This window comes from Pseudonaja textilis, chromosome Z (genome assembly GCF_049901715.1).
Source record: "Pseudonaja textilis isolate UNSWEBS1 chromosome Z, rPseTex1.2, whole genome shotgun sequence".
NCBI classification, from domain to species: domain Eukaryota; kingdom Metazoa; phylum Chordata; class Lepidosauria; order Squamata; family Elapidae; genus Pseudonaja; species Pseudonaja textilis.
The window spans coordinates 30559550-30586232 of NC_142008.1; the positions used below are offsets into that span (position 1 = coordinate 30559550).

General features: G+C 35.3%; 1 protein-coding gene across 1 annotated transcript; it reads left to right on the top strand.

Annotated features, from left to right (window-relative positions):
* The first annotated feature begins 6271 nt into the window (after positions 1-6271).
* Positions 6272-8390, top strand: NXPH1 (neurexophilin 1). Its single transcript, XM_087915846.1, has 3 exons — positions 6272-6280; positions 6483-7136; positions 8266-8390. The coding sequence occupies exons 1-3, from the start codon at positions 6272-6274 to the stop codon at positions 8287-8289; spliced, it is 687 nt and encodes a 228-aa protein (XP_087771972.1). The 3' UTR covers positions 8290-8390.
* Positions 8391-26683: the final 18293 nt, after the last annotated feature.

A 26683-nucleotide genomic window follows, 5' to 3' on the forward strand; every position in this document is an offset into this window, starting at 1 on the left:
GTAAAGTCCTACACTTAGGCAAGAAAAACCAAAAGTACACATATAGACTGGGTGAAACCAGGCTCAATAGCAGTAACTGTGAGAGGGATCTTGGAGTCTTGGTGGACAGCCAACTAAATATGAGCCAGCAGTGTGCAGCAGCCACCAAAAAAGCTAATGCAATCCTAAAATGCATTAACAGAGGGATACAGTCAAGATCAAGGGAAGTACTAATACCACTCTATAAAGCCTTAGTAAGACCACACCTAGAGTACTGCATCCAGTTTTGGTCACCACATTATAAAAAAAGATGTTGAGACTCTAGAAAAATACAGAGAAGAGCAACCAGGATGATTAGGGGACTGGAGGCTAAAACATACACTGAACGGTTGCAAGAACTGGGCTTGGCTAGTCTAGTAAAGAGAAGGACCAGGGGAGACATGATAGCAGTCTTCCAATATTTGAGGAGCTGCCACAGGGAGGAAGGGGTCAAGCTATTTTCTAAAGCTCCTGGAGGCCAGACAAGGAATAATGGATGGAAACTGAACAAGGAGAGATTTAACCTGGAAACAAGGAGAAACTTTCTGACAGTGAGAACGATCAACCAATGGAACAGCTTGCCCTCGGAAATTGTGGGAGTGCCATCACTTGAGACTTTCAAGAAGAGATTGGACTGCCATTTGTCAGAAATGGTGTAGGGTCTCCCACTTGGGTGCAGGGTTGGATTAGATGACCTACAAGGTCCCTTCCAACTCTGATTATCTGTATCAGTACAAAGTTGATTAACATTTTCATGTGTGACTTGTGAGATGCCTTGGTGTTTCCTCAGTATTTTTTTTCTATAAAACAATGGGGATGGGGCTCTCTAACATCATTGTTTCTTTCTTTCTTTCCTTTTTTCTTTCCTTTCTTCTTTCTTTCTTTCTTTCTTTCTTTCTTTCTTTCTTTCTTTCTTTCTTTCTTTCTTTCTTTCTTTCTTTCTTTCTTTCTTTCTTTCTTTCTTTCTTTCTTCCTTCCTTCCTTCCTTCCTTCCTTCCTTCCTTTCTTCTGGCTCTGGAAGATACAGTGCAGTATCAAATGCAGTAATAAAAAATAAGCTAAGTTAATAAACTTATCAGTTTAAAACCTTAGTTAAGCAAAGCATATGAGTAAAGACAATAGCAACCAGATTTCAACTATTTCAGTAAGAAGTCAGCCTCTCTGAATAAAAATGCACTTGTTGCCTAGTAGAAAGAGAACAAAAATGAAACTAGCATAGATTCCCTTGAAGAAAGTGTCAATAGTGCCTGGGAGCAACAATTGAAAAAGTTCTCTTTAAAGTGTAAGCTATGATAATAGCAGGAGAGAGGGATGCACTGTTCCTAAGAATCTTAAAAGCTGGGCAGCTTTATATAGGACAATATGATTTTTTTCCCCAGACAGATTTGTCTCACGAACATAGGGATGTACTGCTCTTAATCATCACTATCCACTGTGTTCTAAAGCAGACTTTTATCCATTGAATTTGTAACAAGGAAACCACACATGATCCTTGTTATGACATGGTCAGAGATCTTGCCTCATCATTGTGGACCACCTGAAGTTTTCCCAGTTTCACACAAAGTACATTTTATGTAAGTTGAATGCCATCATGACTATAGCTAGCATTTCTAGAGAACAAACAGACAATCCTTGTTGTTAAACATCCTCACATCATTAAACAACAACATCATCGCCATCTGTTAATGACTCCAATTTATAATTTGAACAACTTCTTTGGACCATGATGGGGGAAAAAATGGAAGTTGGGTATCATCCTCCTACCAGTTGGAGAACAATCCAAGTGACAGAGCTCCAGGCCTTAGTAACTTTCTAACAGAAGTGGAGAAGGGAGGAGAAGATGCCTTCATTTATAGTAAGAGTCTTCAAAGTTGGCAAGTTTAAGACTTGTGTACTTCAACTCCCAGAATTCCTGAACTAACTAACATGATTGGAGGAGGAATTCTGGGAGTTGAACTCCAGAAGTCTTAAAGCTGTCAAGTTTGAAGACCCCTGATTTATAGTATGTATATATTTATACAGGCAAATTTCATGCATATAAAGTAAGTTTCATGTACTCCATTTGCCATAGTGTCTCAATTATATGATATAGACAATGAGTTTTAGTGTTGATTATAGTTTCGTGGTTGTAATGTTTTGCTTCCCTAATTTATCTTTAAATTAAACTACAAGCCCAGCCTTAGCTTCAAAAACCATTGCAAGAGCAAGATTAGTTTTTGCAAAGCAATTGAACATAACATTTAACAAACACAATGGAAACGTCAGCAATATTAAATATGAGAATAGGCATGTCAGAAATTTATTTTAATGGAGAAATGTTGGAAGTAAATACAACATTGTAAATCAATTGGCATGACTTCATAGCACTTTGTATTTCTACGCTTGCCATGTGATAGCTGATGAAATCAAGCAGAGGAGGCAGGAAAGCACACAATTTAAAGCCTTCACATTTCATTAAATTAAACATTATGAAGAATCATTACAATGCAAAAGGCTACTGTTAGCAGGACTGGCAGACTGTACCATTATCGGCCAGTTGTTGTTTTTGTTTTTAAAAAAATCTCAATTTTGGATTTCATAAAGGCTGAAATGCTTCTATTTCAAATGAAGTTTTGAGTGCCATACCAAATTACAGAAATAATTTGTGGGTTAATCCCATGGTGCATACCACATAGATAAGCCAGCTTTAATCTGAAGTGGGAGACAAAGACAGAGTAGGCATTTTTGAAGGTAACTGAATAAAGTGGAATCATCTTTAGGACATGCTTTCTGTGATTGAAGATGGGGAGATGAGCTAGTAAACATGGCAGTTCTTCTTCCATACCAAATTGGCATATTTTCCTTTTTCAGTCTCATTCCTTCTCTTCATATGCTCCTGCACCTGTCAAAGTGCTGTTAAGAATTATATTCTTTTTCTCCTTTTCTGTGATATCTTTGTCACTGCTTTGCTTTGTTAACTGACACACCTCAGTGTGTTTTGTTACAAACTCCTCCTCACTTATTCTGCTGAGCTCAGATATGGATACAAAACAGCTCTCAGAAGCTAGGTATATTTTATCCTCCTTGCTATTAAAAAGAAGGAAATATTGGCTAAATCATCTCAGGTGCAAGCAAACATGGCCATATTTCCATCTATCTGCTTCCTCCAGCACATAAAAATATGCATAATTAGTTATTGGGTGGTAGTTGCATTTTTAAAAATATCCTGTAAGGCTTTATTTGTCTTTATTTGTTTTAGGTAGTGCTTCACATTTCCTTTTGAGAACAAGATCTCTGATTTTGGACCACATAATTTGTCTGCTAGTAAAGAAAATATCTCTTTCTTAACGTATATAAGATATTTAGGCAGGAATTTTTGAAATTATTTTTGGCCATTAGGTTTTGTGAGAATCAAGATGATGGGAATGGGGGATAAATTCCAAGATTCACCCATGCAATGGAACAGGAAAGACCCTTATTGTTTATTCCAAAATGTTCTTATAAGGTTGACTAGTAGATGCACTATTTAGATGCCAAGGTGCTCTTGCATCATTTCTTTTTATCCAGTTCTAGAAAAGGGATGTGTGACATTTCAGTTTATTTCTGCTCACTATTCCTTAGGCAAGGTGAGAGAAATAGAGTAAATCTTTCTGAACTACCTAGGCACATAAGTCAACAGAATATTTTCAAAAGGTAAAGAAATAACATTAGTAAATATTTAATGAAGATAAAGATAAAAAGAGAAAAGTTAAAAAAAAACAATTGGATAGTACAGAGTTATATATTTTAAAAAGTAAATGTTATATTAGAAAGCTGATCCAGCTAGAAAAATATATATTGGGTTAGACTACCCTAATTAACTATGTTAATTCAAGATTTCTGATCCAACAGTATTTGGTATATTGACCACATTTGGTGCTGTAAATTAACTGGGAATGTACAAGAACAGATATGTGCTACAAAGTGCAGAATGCTATCAATGACATTAATGTTTCCAAATGAGCAAGGTATAGTCAAATAGAACTGAGCATAAATGAGCTGTTTATTTTGGCCAGTGAGGACACATTGGAGCAACAGGGGTAAATGTTATCAATATAATGAGATTGCACATTACAGATCTATATACCCACTAAGAATAAGAGAAGTTTCCAATATATCTGCCCTTGAGAGTTAATTGAAGTGTAATGTAACTAACACCACAACCTCGTAAATAAATAAGTAACCACAAGCATATTTCATACCACCCAGGGGAATTTTCCTCAAATGCTCTTCTCTTCAGAATTATCTTTCATCAAAATGAATATGGATGGGGGGAAAAGAGGACAGAAGATTGTCACTACCCAGCACTACTATCATTTGTATTATTGCTGCATTAAAATATTACTTTTACATTTTGAAATTAGGAATAAATAGCTGACTTTTAATAGTAAGGCTTGCTTAGATATATTATTCACATCAATACATAACTGGAATGAATAAATCATGTTTCATAAATAAATAACACTACTTTTATGTGACCAGTTGTCAAATTGTCATCTTCTTCAACTGGGACGATCTTCTGATTCTTTATGGAAAATGGTAAAACATCTTACTAATTATAGATGAAAGAAACAATTTGGTAAATAATGTAGCAAAGATTGCATAGCATGAATTCATACAAAGACTACAATTTGGTTCACACATCATACTAAGACATAGCTTATATAAACTACAGGTTACGAGCATGGGAATTGCATTCATATAAAAGCCATAATTACAGTTCAGCATGATATATGAATTTATTAGCACAAATAATGGATTAATTTATGATCTATCATAGAACTTTGCAGCTGTCAAACAAAAAGTTTGCTATACAAACAAAATGAGACAGGTACAGATGGTCACCCTGAGGTCAATCTTTTCTAACCTGATGTTCTGCAGAAGTTGGAGACTACAACACCCAGTATTTTGAATCATAATAGAGAAGGTTGGTTAAGATGATTGTGAATGAACCTGAGACTTGTGGCTTGCTTTCTCTCCTCCAGGAAGTAGAAGGAATACTTCTGTTTTGACTTTATGACTTACGGATTTTCCAGTTCTGTAAGTTCCAACAAAAGAGACTAGTATAAGTGCTCAAAGATGAACTGAATGGCTGCTATGAAGATAAATTGCTTGATAGTGTTATTTGCATTAGTTACAGACATTTTTAAAAAGCTTTCTCAGCCTAAGTAAAATCATTTTCTTTTTTTTAAAGTCATAGATTTGTCATCTTTGCTCTTAAATTTTTAGATTTTTATGAAATAGCTGCACATAGTGAAGATGAATTTCGATTGCAGTGGTTAATTTTTTTATAATACTAGAGTTTATTATCTGCATTGTTTTGGATTTTACTGATTTTTTATTGTGTTATTTGGATTTTATGATTTTAAGATTTGTTTTAAAATAGATATGTCACACAAAGAACTATTTTATGTGGATATTAAAGATTAAACAAATAATTCTCCTGATATGATTTATTAGCTTTTTGTAGATAAAAATCACATACCACCAAATGAAAATTGCAATTTGTTCTAAAATAAAGAAAAAAGAAAAAACCCCTTCCTTTCCTCATACATAAAAGAGAAGAAGAAAGGGAGGGAGGATATGCGACTACAAGGTTTACAAAAGCACGTTCTGTAAGCTATAGCTAGTAGCCAAGAGGGAAGCAACTGAAGCAAAAACTAGAATGCTTTCCTAAAGTAATAAGGTTTAGTAAAATTTCAAAAATTGTTAAAGAGAGTGTCCTTCCCCCTTTTGTTTTATAAATTTTTTTAAGTTTCTTCAAAGATTGATGTATCTTGTATAAAGCAAGACAAATAGAAAATAAGACTTTGAAAATTACACTCACTCACTCTCACACACACACTGAATTATATATCTTTAATTGTTATTTATATATCAAATGTATGGTATGCTGACCTTTGAATATTGATAATATATTTTATACAGGTAGTCTCTGGCTTATGACTACAATTTGGGATATAATTTCAATAAGTGATGTGGTCATTAAATGAGCTGGACCCAATTTTATGATTAGTTTACTGTAATCATTAAGTGAATCTCTGCAGTTGTTAAGCAAACCATGTGGTCATTAAGTGGCTCAGATAGTCATTAAACAAATTTGGCTTCCCCAATTGACTTTCCTTGTCAGAAGCCATCTGGGAAGATTGCAAATTGTGATTACCTAAACACAAGTTGTTGCAGCTGTTATAAATGCAAACTGGTTGCCAAGTGCCTGAATTGTGATCTTGTAACCATGGGGATGGTAACAATAGTTACTTCAAGACTGGGTCATAAGTCACTTTTCCCAAGGCTATTGTAGGAACTCTCATTAACTAAACAGTCATAAGTCAAGGACTATTTGTAATAGCATTTGAGCTACATTTAGACCTGCAGTTTAGCACATTTGGAAGGGAACGGAATATATATTATTGTCTCTAAGTCTGTTTTTGTTCTTGATTTTTCAGGTCACCTGTGCAAATTTAAGCAGTGGTGGCAAATCAGAACTTCTAAAAGCAGGCAGTTCCAAATCCATACTAAAGCATATATGGACAGAAAGCAGCAAAGACTTATCAATCAGCCGGCTGCTGTCACAGACTTTTCGCAGAAAAGAAAATGAAACAGATTTGAGTATGCGGTATGATGCTCCTGAAACTTATTCGGAGCAAGATCTATGGGAGTGGCTGAGGAACTCCACGGATCTTCAAGAGCCTCGATCCAGAGCCAAGCGACGGCCCATTGTCAAGACTGGGAAATTTAAGAAAATGTTTGGCTGGGGCGATTTTCATTCCAATATCAAGACAGTCAAGCTAAACCTGTTGATAACTGGGAAAATAGTTGATCATGGAAACGGGACTTTCAGTGTTTACTTTAGGCATAATTCAACTGGCCAAGGGAATGTATCAGTGAGCTTGGTGCCCCCAACCAAAATAGTAGAATTTGACTTGGCACAACAAACAGTGATTGATGCCAAAGATTCCAAGTCCTTCAACTGCCGTATTGAGTATGAAAAGGTTGACAAAGCCACCAAGAACACGCTCTGCAACTATGATCCTTCTAAAACATGTTACCAGGAGCAAACCCAAAGTCACGTCTCATGGCTCTGCTCCAAGCCCTTTAAAGTAATCTGTATTTACATTTCCTTTTATAGTACAGATTATAAACTAGTACAGAAAGTATGCCCAGATTACAACTACCATAGCGACACGCCATACTTCCCTTCGGGTTGAAGCAGACCATACATCTAAGACTGAGGATCCCAAGGAATAAAATAAATCAAATCAAATAAAAGAGGTCACATGACAGGGCTATTACCTCAAAGAAGAAGGCCACAACTTTTGCCCAGAATGTGTCTACATTTTGCTGCTGATATCAACTGGCTGCAAATATGTTAACGGAAGCCAATCTAATCATTTCTGCCCAGTCAGCTCCATTACATATCAGTCCAGTTGTAAATCACTATTTAAATGATGCCACATATGGTTTCTCTTTCTCTTTCCTTCTTCCTCTTTGCATCTACAGAGGTACCTCTTAAGATGACTTTCATCGTCTGATATGTTCAGGATCATCTATCATCAAGCAAAACAGATTAATTAGCTAAAGAATGGTTATGAAAATAACCAATGTTATGGAAATCTAAGTCTTGAATACATGATAATCAGTAATCCCCATTCATGCATTCCTTCACTTGAAGTAGCTGTACTGGTAAATATTACTGTGTAGGAGTAATTGCTTGTTCAAAACTGGGATGGGGGTGGGTAGCAGGGGATATGTGTGTGTTTAGAGTTCAGTAGTTCTCTTGATATGAACACAATTTAGGATAGTGACTTTTCTCCAGCACACTGTGGGCACATTCAAGGTGATGTTAGGTGGCTCTTATTCTGCAGGGGGGACCCTATTGAACAAATAAAGATGAGCAAACATTTGGAATTTACATGTTAACAGACCTGATGATTTTTTGCATCCTGATAGTCATCACTTCAGACAGATAGGTTCAACTTGGCAGTCATCCCAACTGAGAAGTCCTACAATCACCATGTAGGAAAGAAAAATGCCTGAAAGGCAACCTGTAAGTTGTAAATGTCTGTCTTATCTTTATTACACAATATTGTAACAAATTCAATATCCTAGTCCTCATTTGTATGAATGGTTTGTATTGTACATAGTTTAACCAGTGTTATTTCAGCTGCTAATTATTATTAACTTGTAATTGTCTCTTTCTCTCTCCTCTCTTTCTTCTGCTTATTATAGGTTAAAAACAAAACAAGGAAATGAGGAATCCATTTTATCAATGTAGCTGTAAACTCCATTTAAGAAGACAGCATTCTGTACAAAGCATATATTCAGCTAAATTATTGTTGAGAGCTATACACTTACAACATTTACAGTCTGTCTGTATTTAGACTTTTTCTTTCCAGGTGACAAATATTGAAATGTACATAAAAATAAAATACTGAAATTCAGTTTCAATATGCATTCTGTAGCCGGTGGTTTAAATAGCACGAGAAGACTGATTATTCAATGGGAGTATTTCTTTTGCAAGTTGATATATATGCTGGAGACTTTGATGTTTGTTGCCCCACACTGCTGACCACAAAAGTTGAGCCCTACAGATCAGGTTTCTTATCTTTATATGCAACTTTTCAATCAACAAATAAGTTACTGATTCTCAGTGATTTTCATAATAACTCCAGGGATCTGATGTCAAATTTAACATAATGTCAAGAGGTCACTGTGTCAGACTAAGGTTGTACCAATTTCCTAAAAATAGAAGTGAGATGCAGTGCATGTTGGAAATTTTGACCCTTGTCCTTCATTGCACCCACCTCTCAATATTTTTGACCTGGTAGGAGAAATTTGCTGGATGGGGAAACAAGTTGCAAGCAGAAAAATAGCAGGTAGGGAAGAGATCAGCATCATTTATAGAGATGCTTCTTTAAAAGATTCCAAGCATCATCTGCCATTATGACAATAGTTTCATATTTCTGATTTGGTCATGAGCCACAAATGAAATCTATAGCATCACATCATACAGATTGCTTCATAGTGTAAGTCATTACCTCAACTTAAGCATTTAAATCAAGAACAGGTGTGATGAAGATAGCTTCTGTTAACAATATACACAATCCTGTCCACATAATAATAATAAAAAAAATCAGTGTATATGCTTTCTTTTCTACTTTCATGGAATTCCAATAAAATGGGACAGGTTGCAACCCAAAGTTTATGAGTCAACTTCCCAGAATTTAAGTATGGTTCAAAGTGTTTATTGTGTCCATCACAAACACTATTGGCAAAATGTAGATTGGAATATTTTAATATACTTATAGGAGACCTATAGTACATCTGCAAGTATTCTATCATTCCAGTTGATTTAACAATATTTTTCTCTAAGTAAATTTGTCAATAAACGAAAGCCTAAAGAAAAAAGGAGAACCCATGAATAAATATGTGTAAAAGGGTTTCTAAACTTGGTTCTGCAACTACTGACCATTTTCTCAATGATTCATATATGTTATGATTATCTATGGGAGGATTAAAAAAAGTCAAATGATACCTTCTATCATATGCTCATGATTCCCATTGTTTGTTTACAGTTAAAGATCAACTATTAAAAATACATCAAATAAACATACATACAGACACAATATATTGTATAGGACATAATCAATTTAGTTGATCATTCTAGGATTTAACATTCTGTGGGCAAATGTTCTCAACCTGTGACCTATGGACTCCTGGAGGGTTGTGATGTCATCACAGACCACGAAAGCTGGAAGAAACATTTTATGATTTAAATCTTGAACTAAGTCTTGGGGGACCATGGCCATGGTCTGTGGCCACAAAAGGTATTTAAAGGAGGTCTGTGGTGAAGAAACAGTTGAGAACCACTGCCCTACTGAATTGACTATGACCTTAAAGTTTCTACAAATTAAAAAATATTAATGCTGTAGAAATAGAGAAAATTGAATACATAGATTTTGTTCTGACCTTATCCATCCCATCTTCTCTTTTTGGGAAGTACAACCAGTAGCATGCCAGTCAAAGACCAATTTAGCTCTTGGCCCTAGAGAAGTTGTGCTGTCTGTAGCTATCATTCAGGCTGGCTTTTCTTTGATTTCAACTAGTACATGGAAAGGTTATTTGGGCAATTAACGATGGCTTGTGCCTTGGATCATTAAAGTGTTATGTTGAATGCTTCTGCTTAAAGTGCTATGCAGCATGTAACTTCATTCCTCTACACCATGTGATATGACATTTAATGATCTATCTACTAATGACAACTGAACAAGACTTGTTGCCTTGTGTCCACAATAAAAAAGGATGGCGATTAAATATGGAAGGTCTGGCTTACTGCATGTAAAACTAATGGAGTTGTGTGGATTAGCATCTGAAAAAACAGGTGTATTATCAATAATTAAAGTGAAATCTGAGCAGAAATTTTCACCAAAAAAATGCTAAGAATATGTTGGAAGGTTAGGATTCAGTGTTGCAAAAAATCAAGGGTCAAAATCATTTGGAACTATAATAGATACCTGTTTCTTTTTATTTAGCTTTCAAACATATTTAATTGCAGTCACACAGTCCTCACCCTCTTTATCTGGAGGGTAGTGAGATTGGAAAGGTGATTTTACCTTGATCCATTCTCATAAACCAAATATTTCTATATCTATCTATATCTATCGAATATATGTGTATATGTAGAATGTACGTAGAATATGTGTTTGTGTGGGTGTATGCACACACACACAGCCACAGCCATGTATATATCTACATATACGTACATGTACACACATAGAGTGAGCTTTAGCTCCTCCAAAAGGTTGGCTTTTCTTTGAAGAAGTATTAGTAATTTATAATTGTTAAAACTTGTAGAGAAATTATAGACAGGATATCTACAAGAGAAGTCAAAAAGTCAAGATAGCAGCAGCAGGCATTCAGCTGAAGCACTACCCTTCTTATATGAATTGCAACATATGAAAAGGGTAGGATTTTGATTACCTGTTCATGTCCACCATCTTAATTTTTTGACTCCTATGGATGTGCCTGATTATAGAATATCTGAAAATTAAGCCTATTAACTGTTTTTAATTTATGTAATTACATTTAATTCAATTAACACAAACTCTTGTTGCCATTCCATCCCTTTCTTTGTATTGACCTTGCCTCTTTTCTAGAGTGCAATCTTTGGTGTGCTGCTGAGAAGCCAAAGGTGACTCTCCTGCCTGAAAATGTAGCCTTTCTTTGCACATTATCAAGTTATGTCAATAAAATGATGTTTCTAACAAAAGTCATTCTAACCTTCATGGAGTCTTATCTTAAGTGTTTGCTGACTTTCTTGTTTTATTGTTTTTTCATTTTATCTCAAAAGTTTGTTTTCCCTCTTGTCCACATCACCCCAGTATTGGTGGATTTCACAGCAATCATTATAAATACTAACTATAACTGAAAACCTTTTTCTAATTTGAAAAAAAAAACCTGCTTCAAAATAAGACCTTGGGCCACAGTGTTTTAGACAACATAGCGGATAAGCTACATTGTCTTATGCTCAGCTGGAATTCCACATTCAAAGCAGAGCAATAATTAATTTTCTGTATTTTTTTTAAAGGTATGTTCATTTTTGCAGAGGCTTGAACTTTCTTTTTTAAATACATTAGCCTCTTGTGGTCTTGATTTATGGATTCATTTTGTTAGCTAGAATAACTAGCCTGCAGTCTCAAAAACAAAACTAGTTTGGTGCAATATTTGTCTGAGTTAAACGTGCTAGACTGAGGTCTGAGAGTATATCTTTGTTTGATTTTGGATTATATTTAAAAGATCTTTGCCTTGTGTAAACGGGATGCTTTTCTAGTTAAACATACAGAAATAGAAGCTTTGCATATTTAGAACTTTCATCATACTCTGATGTTATTCAACTTCACAGTTAAACTTAAGTATCTATGCATCTTTTTAAATTTGTAACATGGATATATTTTTTTCAAATCTGTAGCCTTTTAGGGGTGGTATGGTGATAATTTCCTCCTACAGCTTGATCCTAATGTTTTTTCTCTGAAAATAAATTGTTCTGCTCTCCAATATGAACAGTGAGAACAATTAAGCAGTGGAACGGCTTGTCTTCAGCTTGTTGGTGCTTCATCACTGGAGGCTTTTAAGAAGAGACTGGACAGTCACTTGTTTCAAATTGTATAGTCTCCTGCTTGAGCCGGGGGTTGGAGCAGAAGACCTCCAAGGTCCCTTCCAACTCTATTATTCTGTATTCTATTCTGTATATTAACTCCTTCTCATTACTTTTGAGATTGCAACTTCCATCTCTTTCGGAACAGAGAAAGAGATGTTAGCATCGCTAGCATGATAGTTTTCTGGCATAGTTTAAACCAGGTTTATGGTTTTATAGTACCTTGCAGCCAAGATTAGACATTAATGTTTAGATAGCCATATTTGTGAACAAAAGTGTTTTAAAACAAATAGAAGTAGAAATATAATGCAATGTGTTGTCAATTTCATATTTTGGATGTGTTCTTTTTTTCCCATATTATTCTCTGTATTTATCTTTCTCAATCACATAGTTAAAGTTTTCCACTGGCTTCATAATATTGCCATGTATTATGTGTTAAATTTCTTAAACGTTTATTGTAAACCTGATGGATGACCTGGCTTTGCTTCAGTATGGATATGTAGATTTGTGTTATTATCAGATGCCCATGGTGCCATTATAGCCTAATATTCATCATTATAGTAAATGAAAAAAATAGGGGTTTTTTTGGCCAGGAAACTGATATAGCTGGAGAAATATTGTGATAAGCAAGTAGGACTTTGAAAGAATTTTCCATTCTGTTTGAACTAAAACCTAGACCTTAACCCTAATCCTAGGCTAAAGTTCATTGATTAAGCCTCTTCATTCATTGTACAATATGAAGGCAATTGAGCTGTAAACATTAACTTGTCTTTCCAAAATAAATAAAGCAATTATGTTTTACAGAAGGCTCACTACTTCTATTAAATTTTTATTTAAATGTTCCTAAAACATCTACAGCCACTCTATCTGACACTACTGGCAACAGTTATTGGATTTGTTGCACTCATACATCATAAACACATTCTGATTTCTGGTGTTGAATTCCATTTGAAGATTAAACAATTCTTTTAAGTCATTCACAGAATTAAAACTAGCTGCATAAAAATACTAGTATGACTGTTTAATTTCTACTTCCCTAAGAGACTATGTTTTTTCCATGTTTCAGTTTTCTGAAACTTGAAACCATTATTTGTTGAAGCAATAGATAAAATACATTTATTATACTCAGAAGACTAATAGCTGTTGCAATCAAACAAAACCACAAAGAAGCAAGCATTATTTCCAACACAAAAATATCTCTTTACTTAAAATATGGGTAGCCTAGGAGGAAAAAAAAATATTTTCATGTTCTCATAACATCCCTGCTATTAGGAAATGTGGCAAATGCTTAGATATCCATTATAGCATCAAGGGGATCAAAAGGTCAAGATGGCAGCTGGAGAAATGAACTTGAATCTTTACTCTTTTGTAGGTGTATGCCTTCTTGACATACTGTATATATAAAAGGGAAAAGTTGCTCAGACAACTGAGATCACTATGTTGATTTCTTGACTTTCCCTGCAGACATCACTAATGTCTGTTTGACAATATGTTAGTGCTGTTGGTCACACAGTTAGCCAGATGTTTAGATTGGATTTGGCATTTTTATTCACCCATCAAGTCCTTCCATATCTGGAATATTTGATGATGTTCAAGGTATCGGGGCAAGATATAAGCTGTTCTATGTAAAGCTGCCATTTACAATTGACTGATAGTGAATTTTTCAATGCAAATGGTGTTCAGGTGGTGCTTCAGTTGTTTTGGGATTGCACCCAAGGAATCTATTGCTATTGGTACTACCACTGCTTTCTTTTGCAACAGTTGTTCTATTTCTGTTTGAAGATTGTGGTTTTTTTTTTTATCTTCTCCAGTTCTTTATCTTCTCTTCTGTTGTATCCAGGTATTGCTAGGTCCACTATCTAGCCTTTCTTGTCTTTCTTATTGACAATTCTGTGTGTTATGTGGCAGGTATTAGTGTTATTATGCTGGAGATAAGAGAAGCGTTTGTGATTTTTTTGCTGGAATGATTTTGGTATTACCTGTGTTGATTTGAGTGAATTGGGGAGGAAGAATATAATCTTTAGAAATATAATCTCTAGAAGAATATCTGTGCCAAACTGTGTAGTCTGAGAGATGAGTATGTATCCAATTTCCAATTCCTAAAATAGGATTGAAAATAGTAAAAAGTATTCATAGGAAGAATATATGGTAAGAAAAAAAGGGGGTGGCTTTCCCCAGTATGGTGTCCACTAGCTATGATGGATTAAACGATCACAACTGCTATTTAGCACAGGGATCTGGCCTATGATAGCTGAAAATGTATTGTCTTTCAACACACATGGAGGTGTAAAATTGGAAAAGGCTAGAGAAAGATAATATACATTCTATAAAAATCTATTGCCATATTCTCAACAAAGAACAAAAACAAAATATGCAATGGTGCAATTCTTCTGGGATTGGGGACTGTAAATCTCCAATCAATTCCAGTGTCATCTTTTATCAGAAAAATAGCTTAACAGCAACAGCCTAATAAAATACTCAGCAAAGATCAGAAACTCATAGAATAAAGCATTGAAATAGCTGTGCCTATTGTGGCCTGTTTAGCTATCAGTGTGGAAGAGAAAGATCTCTGAATACTTCATGCTGGAAACGGACTATTGGGAGAAAAACTATTGCTAACTCTTTAAAGCAAGAGACATCACTCTCTACCTCAAGGTCTTTGCAGGAAATTTAAACATTGCCATATAACATTCTGTGCTCTGGTCAAGCCTGCAAAATTCACAGAACCTTATTATATTGGAGTAGGACAAAAACATTGCAGCAAAGAGCATCTCTGTCCTTTATTTGATGAGCTGTTTAATAATAGCTTTTTCGGTTTATTTTTAAAATATGATGTTTTACAGTGAGATAAGAAGGCATTGTTCATGCTCTATCACTATGTTCTTATGGCCTTTCAATGTATAAAATACAAGTGCCAGGTTTTTTTTAGAACATTTGTTGAGGAAGCTCAAATCAAGTAGCAAGTTAGCAATCACATTAAATCATGCATTGAAGCAAGTTTTAACCTAGATCATGGACAAATATTTAAATTAGTGTTAAACTTTTCTTTCACACACATATTTTCCTGTGTTTTTTTAAAAATTGGAAGATAAATATTTATGCTACACAACAAATTTCACATTTCCATGAAACTTAGGGTGATTTTGTTGCCAGTATTTAAAACTAAAGGTTTTCTGCAAGACTTAGCACATACAATTTCCTAGTTAAACTTTTCTACATTTCTCTAAATCCAAACAATTTTTTTAAAAAAGAAGAAAATGTTCAATCCTGACATAGGTGCCACTAAGTCATTGGCCATAGTGCTTGAAGCCCTTAACCTAAAATGTTGCCCTCTCTTGATTTATCTAGTGTTAAGTGCACCAATCTTATCTAATCTAATCCAATCTAACATAACATAATGTAATATAATTTATATTATATTTATTACTGTGCTATGCTATACTATTAACATTACATTACATTATATGTTTATTTAAATTCATATACTGCCCATCTCCAGTGGACTCTAGTGGTATACAACTTTAAAAAGAAAATCCCATAAAAACAGCCAAGAACATTGAATCACACAGGCATCCCAGGCTAAAATAATTTAATTTTGCAAAAACAAGAATGCAAAACAGAGCCATTGAACAAATAATAAAGCCCCAGGCTTTGGGTTTTAGAGTTTAAAGTAATGCTTGTTAATTAAGCAGAAAAGCTGAATATACAATAGTATATCAGGTTTAATGAAAAGAAGGAATAAGGATGATATGATTGCAGCATTCCAATATCTAAAAGACTGCCATAAAGAAAAGGGAGTCAACCTATTCTCCAAAGAGCCTGAAGGCAAGAAATGAAGCAATGGATGGAAACTAATCAAGAAGCAAAGCAACCCAGAACTAAGGAAAAATTTCCTGGAAATGAGAATAATTAACCAGTGGAATGGGTTGCCTTCAGAAATCGAAGGTGCTCTTTCACTGGAGGTTTTAAATAAGAGATAGGACAACTGAAATGATATAGAGTCATCTGCTTGAGTGGTGGCTTGACTAGAAAGCCTCCAAGGTTCCTTACAACTCTGTCATTTTATTCTGTTCTGAATAACATTACAGTAAAGTATATTATACTTTGAAATAATATGAACTGAATATGATGGGTATTATGCCCAATAAATTATGCATGCAATGGACTCTGCATTTTGCTTTCTCCCTTCTGTAAATACAGTAACTTGGCTTATCTCCTGGACATTAGTTAATAATAGGTCTTCATGACACAGTTGTCAAACAGGAAGCCATGAAATGCTTCCAACAATAGCTATTTGTGAAATGTAGCTACTTTTCATTAATACACATATTGTATTCCCAGTATAAAGTGTTCATTTTAGATTTTTCCAGTGACCATAATATGCAATAAAATGCCAGATCATTGGTTTTTCTGGTCAATTTCATGTTCAGTCACTAAGGCATGTCCGACTCTTTGTGACCCCATGGACCACAGCACACCATGCTCCCCTGTCTCCTATTGCCTGCCATGAGTTTGTCCCAATTCATGTTCATGTTTCTGGCCATTGGTCTTGGGTTTTCACATTTCTACAATATCAGTAAATATTTAGTATGTATGTGGCTGTATTTGTATCTTCCTTCCCCCCTCCATCTTTTGCTTTTTATGTTCCTTTTAACATGATATGTTTAATGTTTGTACACTACTGGTGATTAACTCAATGAATATCATGTAGGTTTTTTCCCAAGATGTGATATCTAATTCATCTTTTGCTTTACGTAAGAAACATGTTGAAATTTTATCAAGACTAAAGAAGACTGAAAATGTTTCAATCACTTAAGGCAGACATTAAAAAAATCATCTCTCTCAATTTAAAGAGAAAATTTAGAAACTGGCTGATGGAAACTGTTCAACTGTTTATAATTCCAAAACCAGACTTTTGAAAGAGAAAATTACACAATAAGACTGACACTACTGACAATAACTTGTGTTGTCTATATACAATACTCATAGCTAAGAAGTAAAGTTGAATGTATAATGAGTGTGTCACATACAATGAACCCTGATTAATTAAAATAATTTCAGAAGTGTTCTCAAAATTTTCATTTTTAAATGGTTGAAATCCTGCAAGATCCTGAAATAATATAAGCAATCTTGTCCCCAGAACTTAGGCAACCTGGACCATTATTTTCCAGATAGAGGTCCATGAGCACTATGTTGTCATCTGCTGACATAAGTCCAATGTGTAATGATTTACTTATAGAAGCCATTGAAAGAGCATAGCTCAGTGGCATCAAAATGCTTTGCAAGCACCTCCAGTCAACTTTCAGGAGAAAGTCATTCTTCCTTGACGGATCTGCCAATCAAAAGTAAACTATGCCAAACCCAAAGGTTTGATTGTCTGATTCAGTAGCTGTTTTTGCCTAACATTCTAAACCATAAACTATAAAATAAAACTAAAATCAAAGCCACATTATGGCTTAGAATTTCATATGAAGCATGTCATAGTTATAGTGTTTGCTAATTTTGATTAATAATTATGAATATAGCCACTGTCACCTGTTAAACATGACTTAAGTAAAATGAGGACTCAGATTCTTGGGAGGGGGAGTGCAATATACTGGCTCTATGAATTTCTTAGTGACTATTGCAAACTACTACAAAGTGGTACATTATTATTCTAAGTGCTATTGCTATTGCTATATATATATATATAGAGAGAGAGAGAGATATTCTCTCCTTTTTGATAATGTGATCCCAGAAGTTTCTTTATGAGGAGATTCTGGACCTTATCAAGCAGTATACTTATTAATTAGCATTATTTATGATGCTTACATTTTTTTGTGGAGAGGGGTCATAATTCAATAATAATAGGACAATTAATACGGACAAATGTTTTGGAGTGGTGTGATAGCAAAAACAAATGCAAATATTTAGTCCTCTTCTAATGTCCAACTAGATTTGTTTACTTATACATCATAGGCAGAACATAACACAACACAACAATGCAAATTTATGATAATAAATTGAGGAGTACAGCATCTACAATATCCACTTATGTTGGGAATATTTACATATTATATTTCCAACAAATCTGGAAAGGATCCAGATTAGAAAAGGAGGCATGTATTAATATTAGAAATAACAAAGGACTGATACAGAAACCAAATCAAAATATTCTTTAATAAACTAAATGCATTTAATTAGTTAATTATGGGACACGATAGTGCTTTGATCATGATAGACCAAGTTGTGATGATATCCAAATTAATGGACAGGAACAAAAATGACCCTCTTTTTTTGATTATCCATTTGATATCTAAAACATATAATGCAAATCTATATAGGACTGAGGTTTGGGACTGGGATACATAACCTTATTTCCTCTTGAATAGTTAAGTATAACAAGCAAAAATATTTGCTCAACAATAGAATGTGTGTTCTTAGCTAGTAGTTACCTGAAGAAAAGGGTAAGGTTGAAGCTACATATACTGGAGAGATCTGTATTTGGAATGAAAAATATTTTTGTTTGTTCTAGGAAATCAATCAAACAAAGTATTAAATAAATATTTTCATAGCTCCAGCAATAAAATTCTGATGAACACCTACTTAAAAAAAGGCAATGTGTAAATATGTTGCAGGAAAATGGGAGGATACTCTAGTTTCTCATATTGAGATTTTACATATGGTTTTCCTAACAATTTTTGTTAACTAACCCACAATTGCACACCAAATATAAATTGAATAAGCAACAATATCACTTGGCATAACGTGTGAATCCAGCCTTTATTTCAGAGAGAATACTGAAATATTCAGAGAACAATTTAATACAGAAACAACACATTGTCACCTAATAAAATTTCATCATTAAAATGGAGTAGATATTACTTCAGTTATATCATACTCTTGTGTGTGTGAAGTCTCTAGAAAGTGACATAGATATATTTCCTTTTCTCTAGATATTCCTTCAGCTTCACCTCCCACTTATCTATGTCCTTTATTTTATCCCACTGCTGACTGACGTACCTATCTTCTTCACTTGTTCATTTATTTTTTCATATACTTTTAAATGCTTGCCAATCAGATGATGTTAGCAATGGAAATTCTTCTCTCCTAACAAATTGGTATATCTATAAACCAGGTGACAAAAGCATCAGACATTAATATATTCCACACTCATACAGCTTATTTCATGACTGCAGCAGCTTTTTTAATATGAAAGAATGTGACACCTTTTCTTTCTTCATGGTTCAATCAATAAAGATAAGAAGTGAAAAACAAAGACAGAATCGTAGAGTACAAGGCCTGGAAGGGATTTTGAGATAATCAGCCTAACCTCTGCCTTTTGTAGGAATCTAGAACCAAGGCACCCCTAACAGAGTGCCACTGAATTCTATTGCTAAATTGTTAGATAGCTGCTCGCCTTCTCCTGAGGAGTAGCTATACAATCTACAGCAAATATAAGCAAATATATTGTAGATGGACCTTTTCCAGAAACTTTTATTAAGGCCCGGGCGTCATTTCTACTGACAAAAATATTTTATGCCTTATTTACAGAAACTTGGTGTTTGTGGATAGATAGAAACTCTTGCTCATGTCCTCCTATGGTGTACTCTTGATGATACCCCAAGACATAATCTAATCTCCCTAATAATGTGTAAATATGATAGTCACACAAATAAATATTTTGTTTATTATTTTTAAGGAATGCTAACCCACACTCACACAACAGGTGGCCAGATTTTTTTCACAAAGTTATAGAATAGTGCAAAACTTTTAATTAAATATGTCATTATGATTTCTCCTTTTTTACTGTAAAGGCTGATTAAATACAGTAATAAGGAAATTTGATTTAGCAGAGTATTTCATTATTGAAGAATTTTTACCATCAGAATTTTTTTCCTGATGTCCATCTAGAGACAGAGCTTATTAGTAGTGCTGATATTCTGAGTGTGTCCAACTTATTAACTCTTCAACAGAACCTTTAAGTAAATCAAGATATATCTCAACCTCACCAAAGGAAAATCCTACCTGTGTATAAGTTAGTTAAGCTTCTTTGCATCCGTTCTTTGCCTTTGAAAAACAAAGCCCACTGCCATTAAATAGCCAATAAAAGCACCTATTCTGGTAGAAAATACAGAGGCAATTGTCACTTATCCTACAAACTATGAGTTAGTACATTTGGGGAAAAAAAAGATATGCCAGAGATCAGGCTGCTGGAACCAGGTAGCCTGGCAAAGGTGACATGGATTATTTATTACCTTGGTCCAAATATCATCTCCATGAATGAGTTAAGTCAGACTCAATAACTTTTTAAAATAGTTATTAATTATAACAGTAAAAAATACAACATAAATCAACAACAGTCTTTCCCAATATTTTCCATACAAATAGAAACTAAGTCTCACAATAGTCCTGCTGGTTAGAGATTTTAGAAGTTATATTTGGCAACAGTTCACACTGGACAATGATCATCCAAGACATTGATTTAGAGGAAAATGTTTGACATGTGTGGTGACATCAATTTGAATTTTATTTGTTGACTTGTGTCCTGCAACAGACTATAGTTCTTCAATTTGAATTTTTTGCAAACACACCTTTTCTTTAGATTTATTCTCTGGTGATACCAAAAAAGGTTAATTATTACTTGCTTTCTAGTTGCTTTTGTGGATAGATTAGTTCAGTTTCTAGCTTCATATAACATGGTTTGTTGTTTTCCCCTAATGAAACCAGGATTTATTTATACATTTGTTATATCCAAGTTCATAATCACCCTGAACCAAAGCCTAAGGCTCCCATATGAGTACAAATGCCAATATAAGCTGCATTTCTTACAAAAAAGTAAAACAGTACAGAATTTATTGGTGATGTGTTTAGCAATTAATAAAAGGAACTCTACAGCTGACAATACATATTCATTTCAACAGCTTATTTAATAATCTACTACAGTGAAATAGCCAGTTCTGTCTCAGTGCCATCTGGTGACATTTTTTTTTACACTTACAAGGAACAGAGAAAATGTATGTTTTTATTGTCTGTCCCTCATTCCCTTTTCCCCTGATCCTTTCATTTAGCCCATAAGTGCTAAAATATCCTACACAATGGTCCAAGAGGTTTGATCTTAAAGATTGCATATATGCTTTCAAACTGACTACTTTTCTTTATGAAGAGAGATAGAAATTGCATGATTGGATAAGCAAGTTCTGTATCCATGAAGGACTACTGAATGGTTATACTTTGCTGACTGATTGAGTTATCTGTGGACAATTTGACACGTACCATGTAGAAAACACAGTAACTACTCATTCATGATTTTTCCGAGTGTTTCTATTTTCAGAATTCATCCATAAAAAAACCCCTTTTGTTTCCCATTGTAAAACACAGTGTGTCTCCCATGGTGTTGTTTCCTACTCTGACCCTGAATTTCTAGATGGATATCTGCAGGCAAACCTCAAAATAAGGAACTTGCTAAGTTTTTGATATTTTCTTGGTAAATCTAATGAAGATAGCAACTTGTTTAGCATAGGTTTAACAAAAATCTCCATTTTTAATAGGCTTTGACCAAACTACAGATAAATATAGTGCCAATTAGAGAAAGTGTTGCTAGTTTTTCATAGATGCACTCTTCATCATTGTTGTTTTTAGCTTTTCTTTTTGACCTGGAAATAATCTTTACAAAGCATACTTACAATTCATTCCACACTGTATTATTTGATAACACACTGTAACTATTACAGTCTATCAGCCACAATTTGTTCTTTAATGAAATATGATAAATTTAATAAGGAAGTATGATATCTGTTTTGATAGTGGAATGAAGAAGTAACTAATAATGTCTTTTAGCTGAAAGACACTATACTGAGAGATCTATCATCTATCTATCTATCATCTATTTATCTACCATGTTTCTCCAACAATCCTCCCCCCCAATAGGAAGACCCAGCATGTTTTCTAGGTATAAAATGAAATTAATCCCCTCCGCCCAAATTTAGGCCTATTTTAAAACATGCGAAATTGGGGAGTAGGGCAGTAGGGGATTATAAGCGCCCTGTAGGCAGCCACACCTCACCACCAGCCGCTCCTAATGGCTGATCATGGTGGAGGGCTCCCTACCCCGCCAAGCACCTTTGCTGCAGACCCAAGTATGGTGCTGGTTGCAGGCCGGGTCAGCGGGTGGGCAGTGTCGGTGTGGATGTCTGCCAGCAGTGTTTCAGTCACTTCTAGGGCCTCTGTAGCTTCCATGGTTCCCACCGGTGCTGGCACCTCTCTTGCCAGCACCATCTCCAACAGTCGCTCCTGCTTTTCCACACACACACCGTCCCCATCCCTGCAACAACGGGGAAAAAAAACATTTTGAGGTACCTGGGAGTGCCGTGCACTTGGTTTTTGTTTAATCCTGAGCGGCTGGTTGGGTGTGAGAAGAGCCGAGCAAGACTCTCTGCCACTGCTACCCTTTGTGCTCCAGCCTCGGGCTCTGCAAATTTCCAAAAGTCCCGGTGCGCAGCCTGTTCCTGCATTCCAAGCATACCCAGGCCGAGATGCAGCTGTCCCTCTCTTGCCAAAAACAGTGGCAGCAGCAGCAGCAGCAGCAGCAGCAGCAGCAGCAGCAGGAACCGTGAAAGTTATGGAGGTGGCTCCGCTGCCTGAGAAGTGGCTGAACTGCTTCCACAGTTCCCGCTGCCACTGCTGCTGTTGTTGGAGACTTGGAATGCAGGAACGAGCTGTGCACTGGGACTTTTGGAAACTTGCAGAGCCCGAGGTTGGAGCACCAAGGGTAGCAGCAGCAGAGATGCTCACTCGGCTCTTCTCACACCCAACAAGCCATTCAGGATGAAACAAAAACTCAGTGCGTGGCACTCCCAAGTATCTCAAAATGTTTTTTTTCCCTCTGTTGTTGCAGGGTGTTGCAGCGGGTGGAAAAGCAGGAGTGACTCAGATGCTGTTGTTGGAGACGGCGCTGGCGAGAGAGGCGCCAGCACTGGCAGGAACCGTGGAAGCTACGGAGGCCCAAGAAGCAGCTGAAACACTGCCAGCAGACATCCATGCTGTCGCCGCCTGCCCACTGACCCAGGTCTGCAGTAAAGGTGCTTGGTGGGGTTGGAAGCCCTCCATGCTCCGCCATGATTGGCCATTAGGAGTGGCTGGTGGGCAGGGTGTGGCTCCCCACGGGGCTCTCTAGGCGAGATTTCATGGGGAGACAAATTAATTCACTCCCAAAAAGACATCCTAGCTGTTTTTTGGGAGCTCAAAAAAACCAAGACCTGGCCTTTTAATATGAGAAACACGGTATCTATCTGTCTGTCTGTCTGTCTGTCTGTCTGTCTGTCTGTCTATCTTCTTCCTTCCTTCACCACAAAATGGTAATTCTGTCAAGTCGGTGTTGTTCAAATGATGCTCCAGTGCACCCAAGGGACCTATTACTAATAATACTATTTTTGTTTTCTTTTGCAATAGTTATTCTATTTGCTGGTCTTTGTGTTTTGTGATTTTCTCCAGTACTTTCTTTTCTATTCTGCTGTCTCCAGGTACCATCACACCCACTATCCAGACATTTTTGTCTTTCTCATAAAGAATTGTTAAGTCTGGTGTGTTATCTGATAGGTGCTCATCTGTTTGAATTCTAAAGTCCTAGAGCACTTTATAGCTTTTTCATTTTCTATTACTTTGTCTATTTTGTGGTCTCACTAGCTCTTGCTTGCAGGCAAATGGTATTTCTTGCAGATATTCCAATGCACCATAGTTATTATGTTGTCATGCAGTTGTGTTAAACTTGTCTGAAGAGAAGTTTGTTATCTGTAGCTGTCTTTTCAGTTCTGACTTTGTATGCATTTGCTTTTAAGGCTTCGTCTCATGCAGCTAGAGTTAGCCCTCTATCTCTTTCTTCAACCATTGCTAGATCTTATTATCTGCTTTGCTTCTTAATTTTTTTTGGGGGTGGGAAGGGTTGTACTGGCTATGTCATACTTTGCCTTGCCATGTTTTTTTTCTATTCTTCATTTGATCTTTGGTTTCTCCAATATTCAGTGAATCTTTATGGTACACTAACCTTGGTACATCTTCTTCAGATTCTCTTCTAATACCCTTTTCTTCTTCTTCAGCTGTCTGGTGTATTGCATTCTATCCCTGCCTATTTTCTGAAACTTTTTTTTTTTAAGAACAAGTTTTATTGATTTTTGAAGACAAACAAAACATAAAACATAAAAGTATAAAACCTCCTTTCTAAAAATTACTTATAAATTTTAACAAGGCAAATAAAGCATTATTTTTTAAGACATACTTCCACATTATCACATTTCCATTTAAACACATATATATATTTTCCAAATTTCTCATTGTTTCTCCCTTCACTTTTATTCACTTTTATTTCTTTCTATCAAGGTTTTATTAATTCTCAATCAGTCATAAGCACACAAAATACAAAACATAAAACAAGACATAAAAAGATAAAACCTCCTTAATTATCATTTATACATGTCTTTTCCAAATTTCTCTCCTTTAGTTTTATTCCTCCAAGGTTTTATTAATTCACAATCAAACATAGCTAACCCAAACACAAAACATAAAATATAAGACTTCTTTTGAAAAGTGGCTTAGCCCCGGGTTACATCTTTTTTTACAGACCTAAATCAAATTCATGCTCACTTTATATACCATTTATATCTTATTAACCATTTTATATTTTCTATATAACTTCTTCTTTTCACTCTCTTAATTATATTTTATTTATTTCATCTTATTTCAAAATCATTATGCTTGTATCTTTTGTCCGTTCTTTTCCAATCATCTATTTATCTCTTCTCTTTAGCAAAGAATTGCCCCTGTAATCACTTTTAAAGTGTGACGCCTTTCTATCTTTCCCCTAAAGTAAAACTTAAAATAATACATAATTTCCATCCTGATTCTGCGTAGTACATTCTACATATTACATCTTAAAATAAAAGAATAATAAACTTATAGTATAGTTAAGTATATAATTTCCATTCTAATTCTAATTCTAATTAGTACATTATTTTAGAATAAGAAAATGAAATACTAAGTTTATAATAACATTAAGACAATAACGAATTAAACTATAACTAAACATTAATCATTTTACACATTCTCCTTAATATTTTATTAAATATTGAGATCTATCATTATTAAACATTTTAATATTTTAATATTTTATTAAATATTCCAATAGACTATTTCAAATGCAAATACTACAATACTATCTTATGTACTCTTGCAGAATCTTTCTTTAATTATACACTATCCATTATCCTTTATCTCTAAAAAAATCTGCTTTTTGGCATCTTGTTCAGCCCGTGGCTTTTCCCCCCCTTTTCCCTCCCTTTCTTCTCCAGTCTGGTCTTTTTGCCCCCCCCTCTCCTAACCTCCCCCTTTTTAACTTCCCCTCTCTGTTGTAATTCTCTTTTCAATTGCTTTCTAACATTGTACCTTTTTTTCACCCTATTTTTCTTTTTCTTGGTTGTTTTATTAAATCTTAAATTCTCATTTTTCCTTCCTCTCTTCCCATTTTCTTTCTTAATCGAACTTTTTAGTCCATTAAAGATGGCTTCTTCCTTTTCTTCTTCTTCTTCTCCTTCTTCCTCAAGTATTTGCTGGTACGTAGAAACCACCATTTCTAAAAAGTGGAAGACAGCTCCCAAAGAATCCTTGCCATTTTGTTCTCTTTCTTTTAATTTTTCATATTCCATTTTTAGTTCATCCACAGATGGTGCCATTGTAAACTTTTAAAAACAACCCAGATGTTTTCAATCTTAAAGTAATTTCCAAATGTCAAAGTTATTAAACAATCCAAACAAACAAAAATTATTTCCTCTTTTTCTCTTTACAATTTTTCCTCCAGGGGCAAAATCCCAAATATATTTTAAAAGCTGTATTACAGTTAATTGATCGTCTTATAATCTTCAAGGCGTCTCCTCCAACAAATTTTTAAAGATTTTTTTTTAGTCCTCTCCTTCCCACTTATAACAAAGAGCTTATTTTTACCTTTAAAAAGCAGGTTTTTCTGTGCTCATTTGCTTTCTCCGTAAGGAAGGGAAGTGAACTTTCCTTCAGCACTTTCACCGCTATAACAACTTCTTTTGGAAACAAATGTATCAATCTGAAAGTCAGGTTTCCAGGGTGTTTTAAAAGTAACTTAATGTCCCAGTTCAGCCAAGAAAACTTCTCCTTCTGGCTCTTCCTCCTGCACAGTCTTATCCGCTCCACCACCTCAGGAAAAAGGAGTCTAGCCGGCTGGGGAAAGGGGGTGCGATATCCCCAGACCCCTGCCCGGATCTCCTCTGTCTCCCGCTACTCCTTCGGGGTAGCGACAACCCCCAAAAGCAGTTGGATCCAGGGGTACCTCAGCGGCGAGCGCAGCAGGGACCCGCAAAGAAGTGGATTCCTGCCGCCGCCGAAGCCTTGCAACCGGAAGTTTCCCTATTTTCTGAAACTTTATGAGCGGCTTGATGATCTGAAGAGTTTAGGAAATTCTGATTTACATAATTGTAATATTTGAGCCACTTC

Excerpts from the sequence above, each read along its gene's own strand:
- NXPH1 (XM_087915846.1), top strand. Across the intron at positions 7,137-8,265 it reads TCTGCTCCAAGCCCTTTAAA|GTTAAAAACAAAACAAGGAA; the intron begins GTAATCTGTATT and ends TGCTTATTATAG.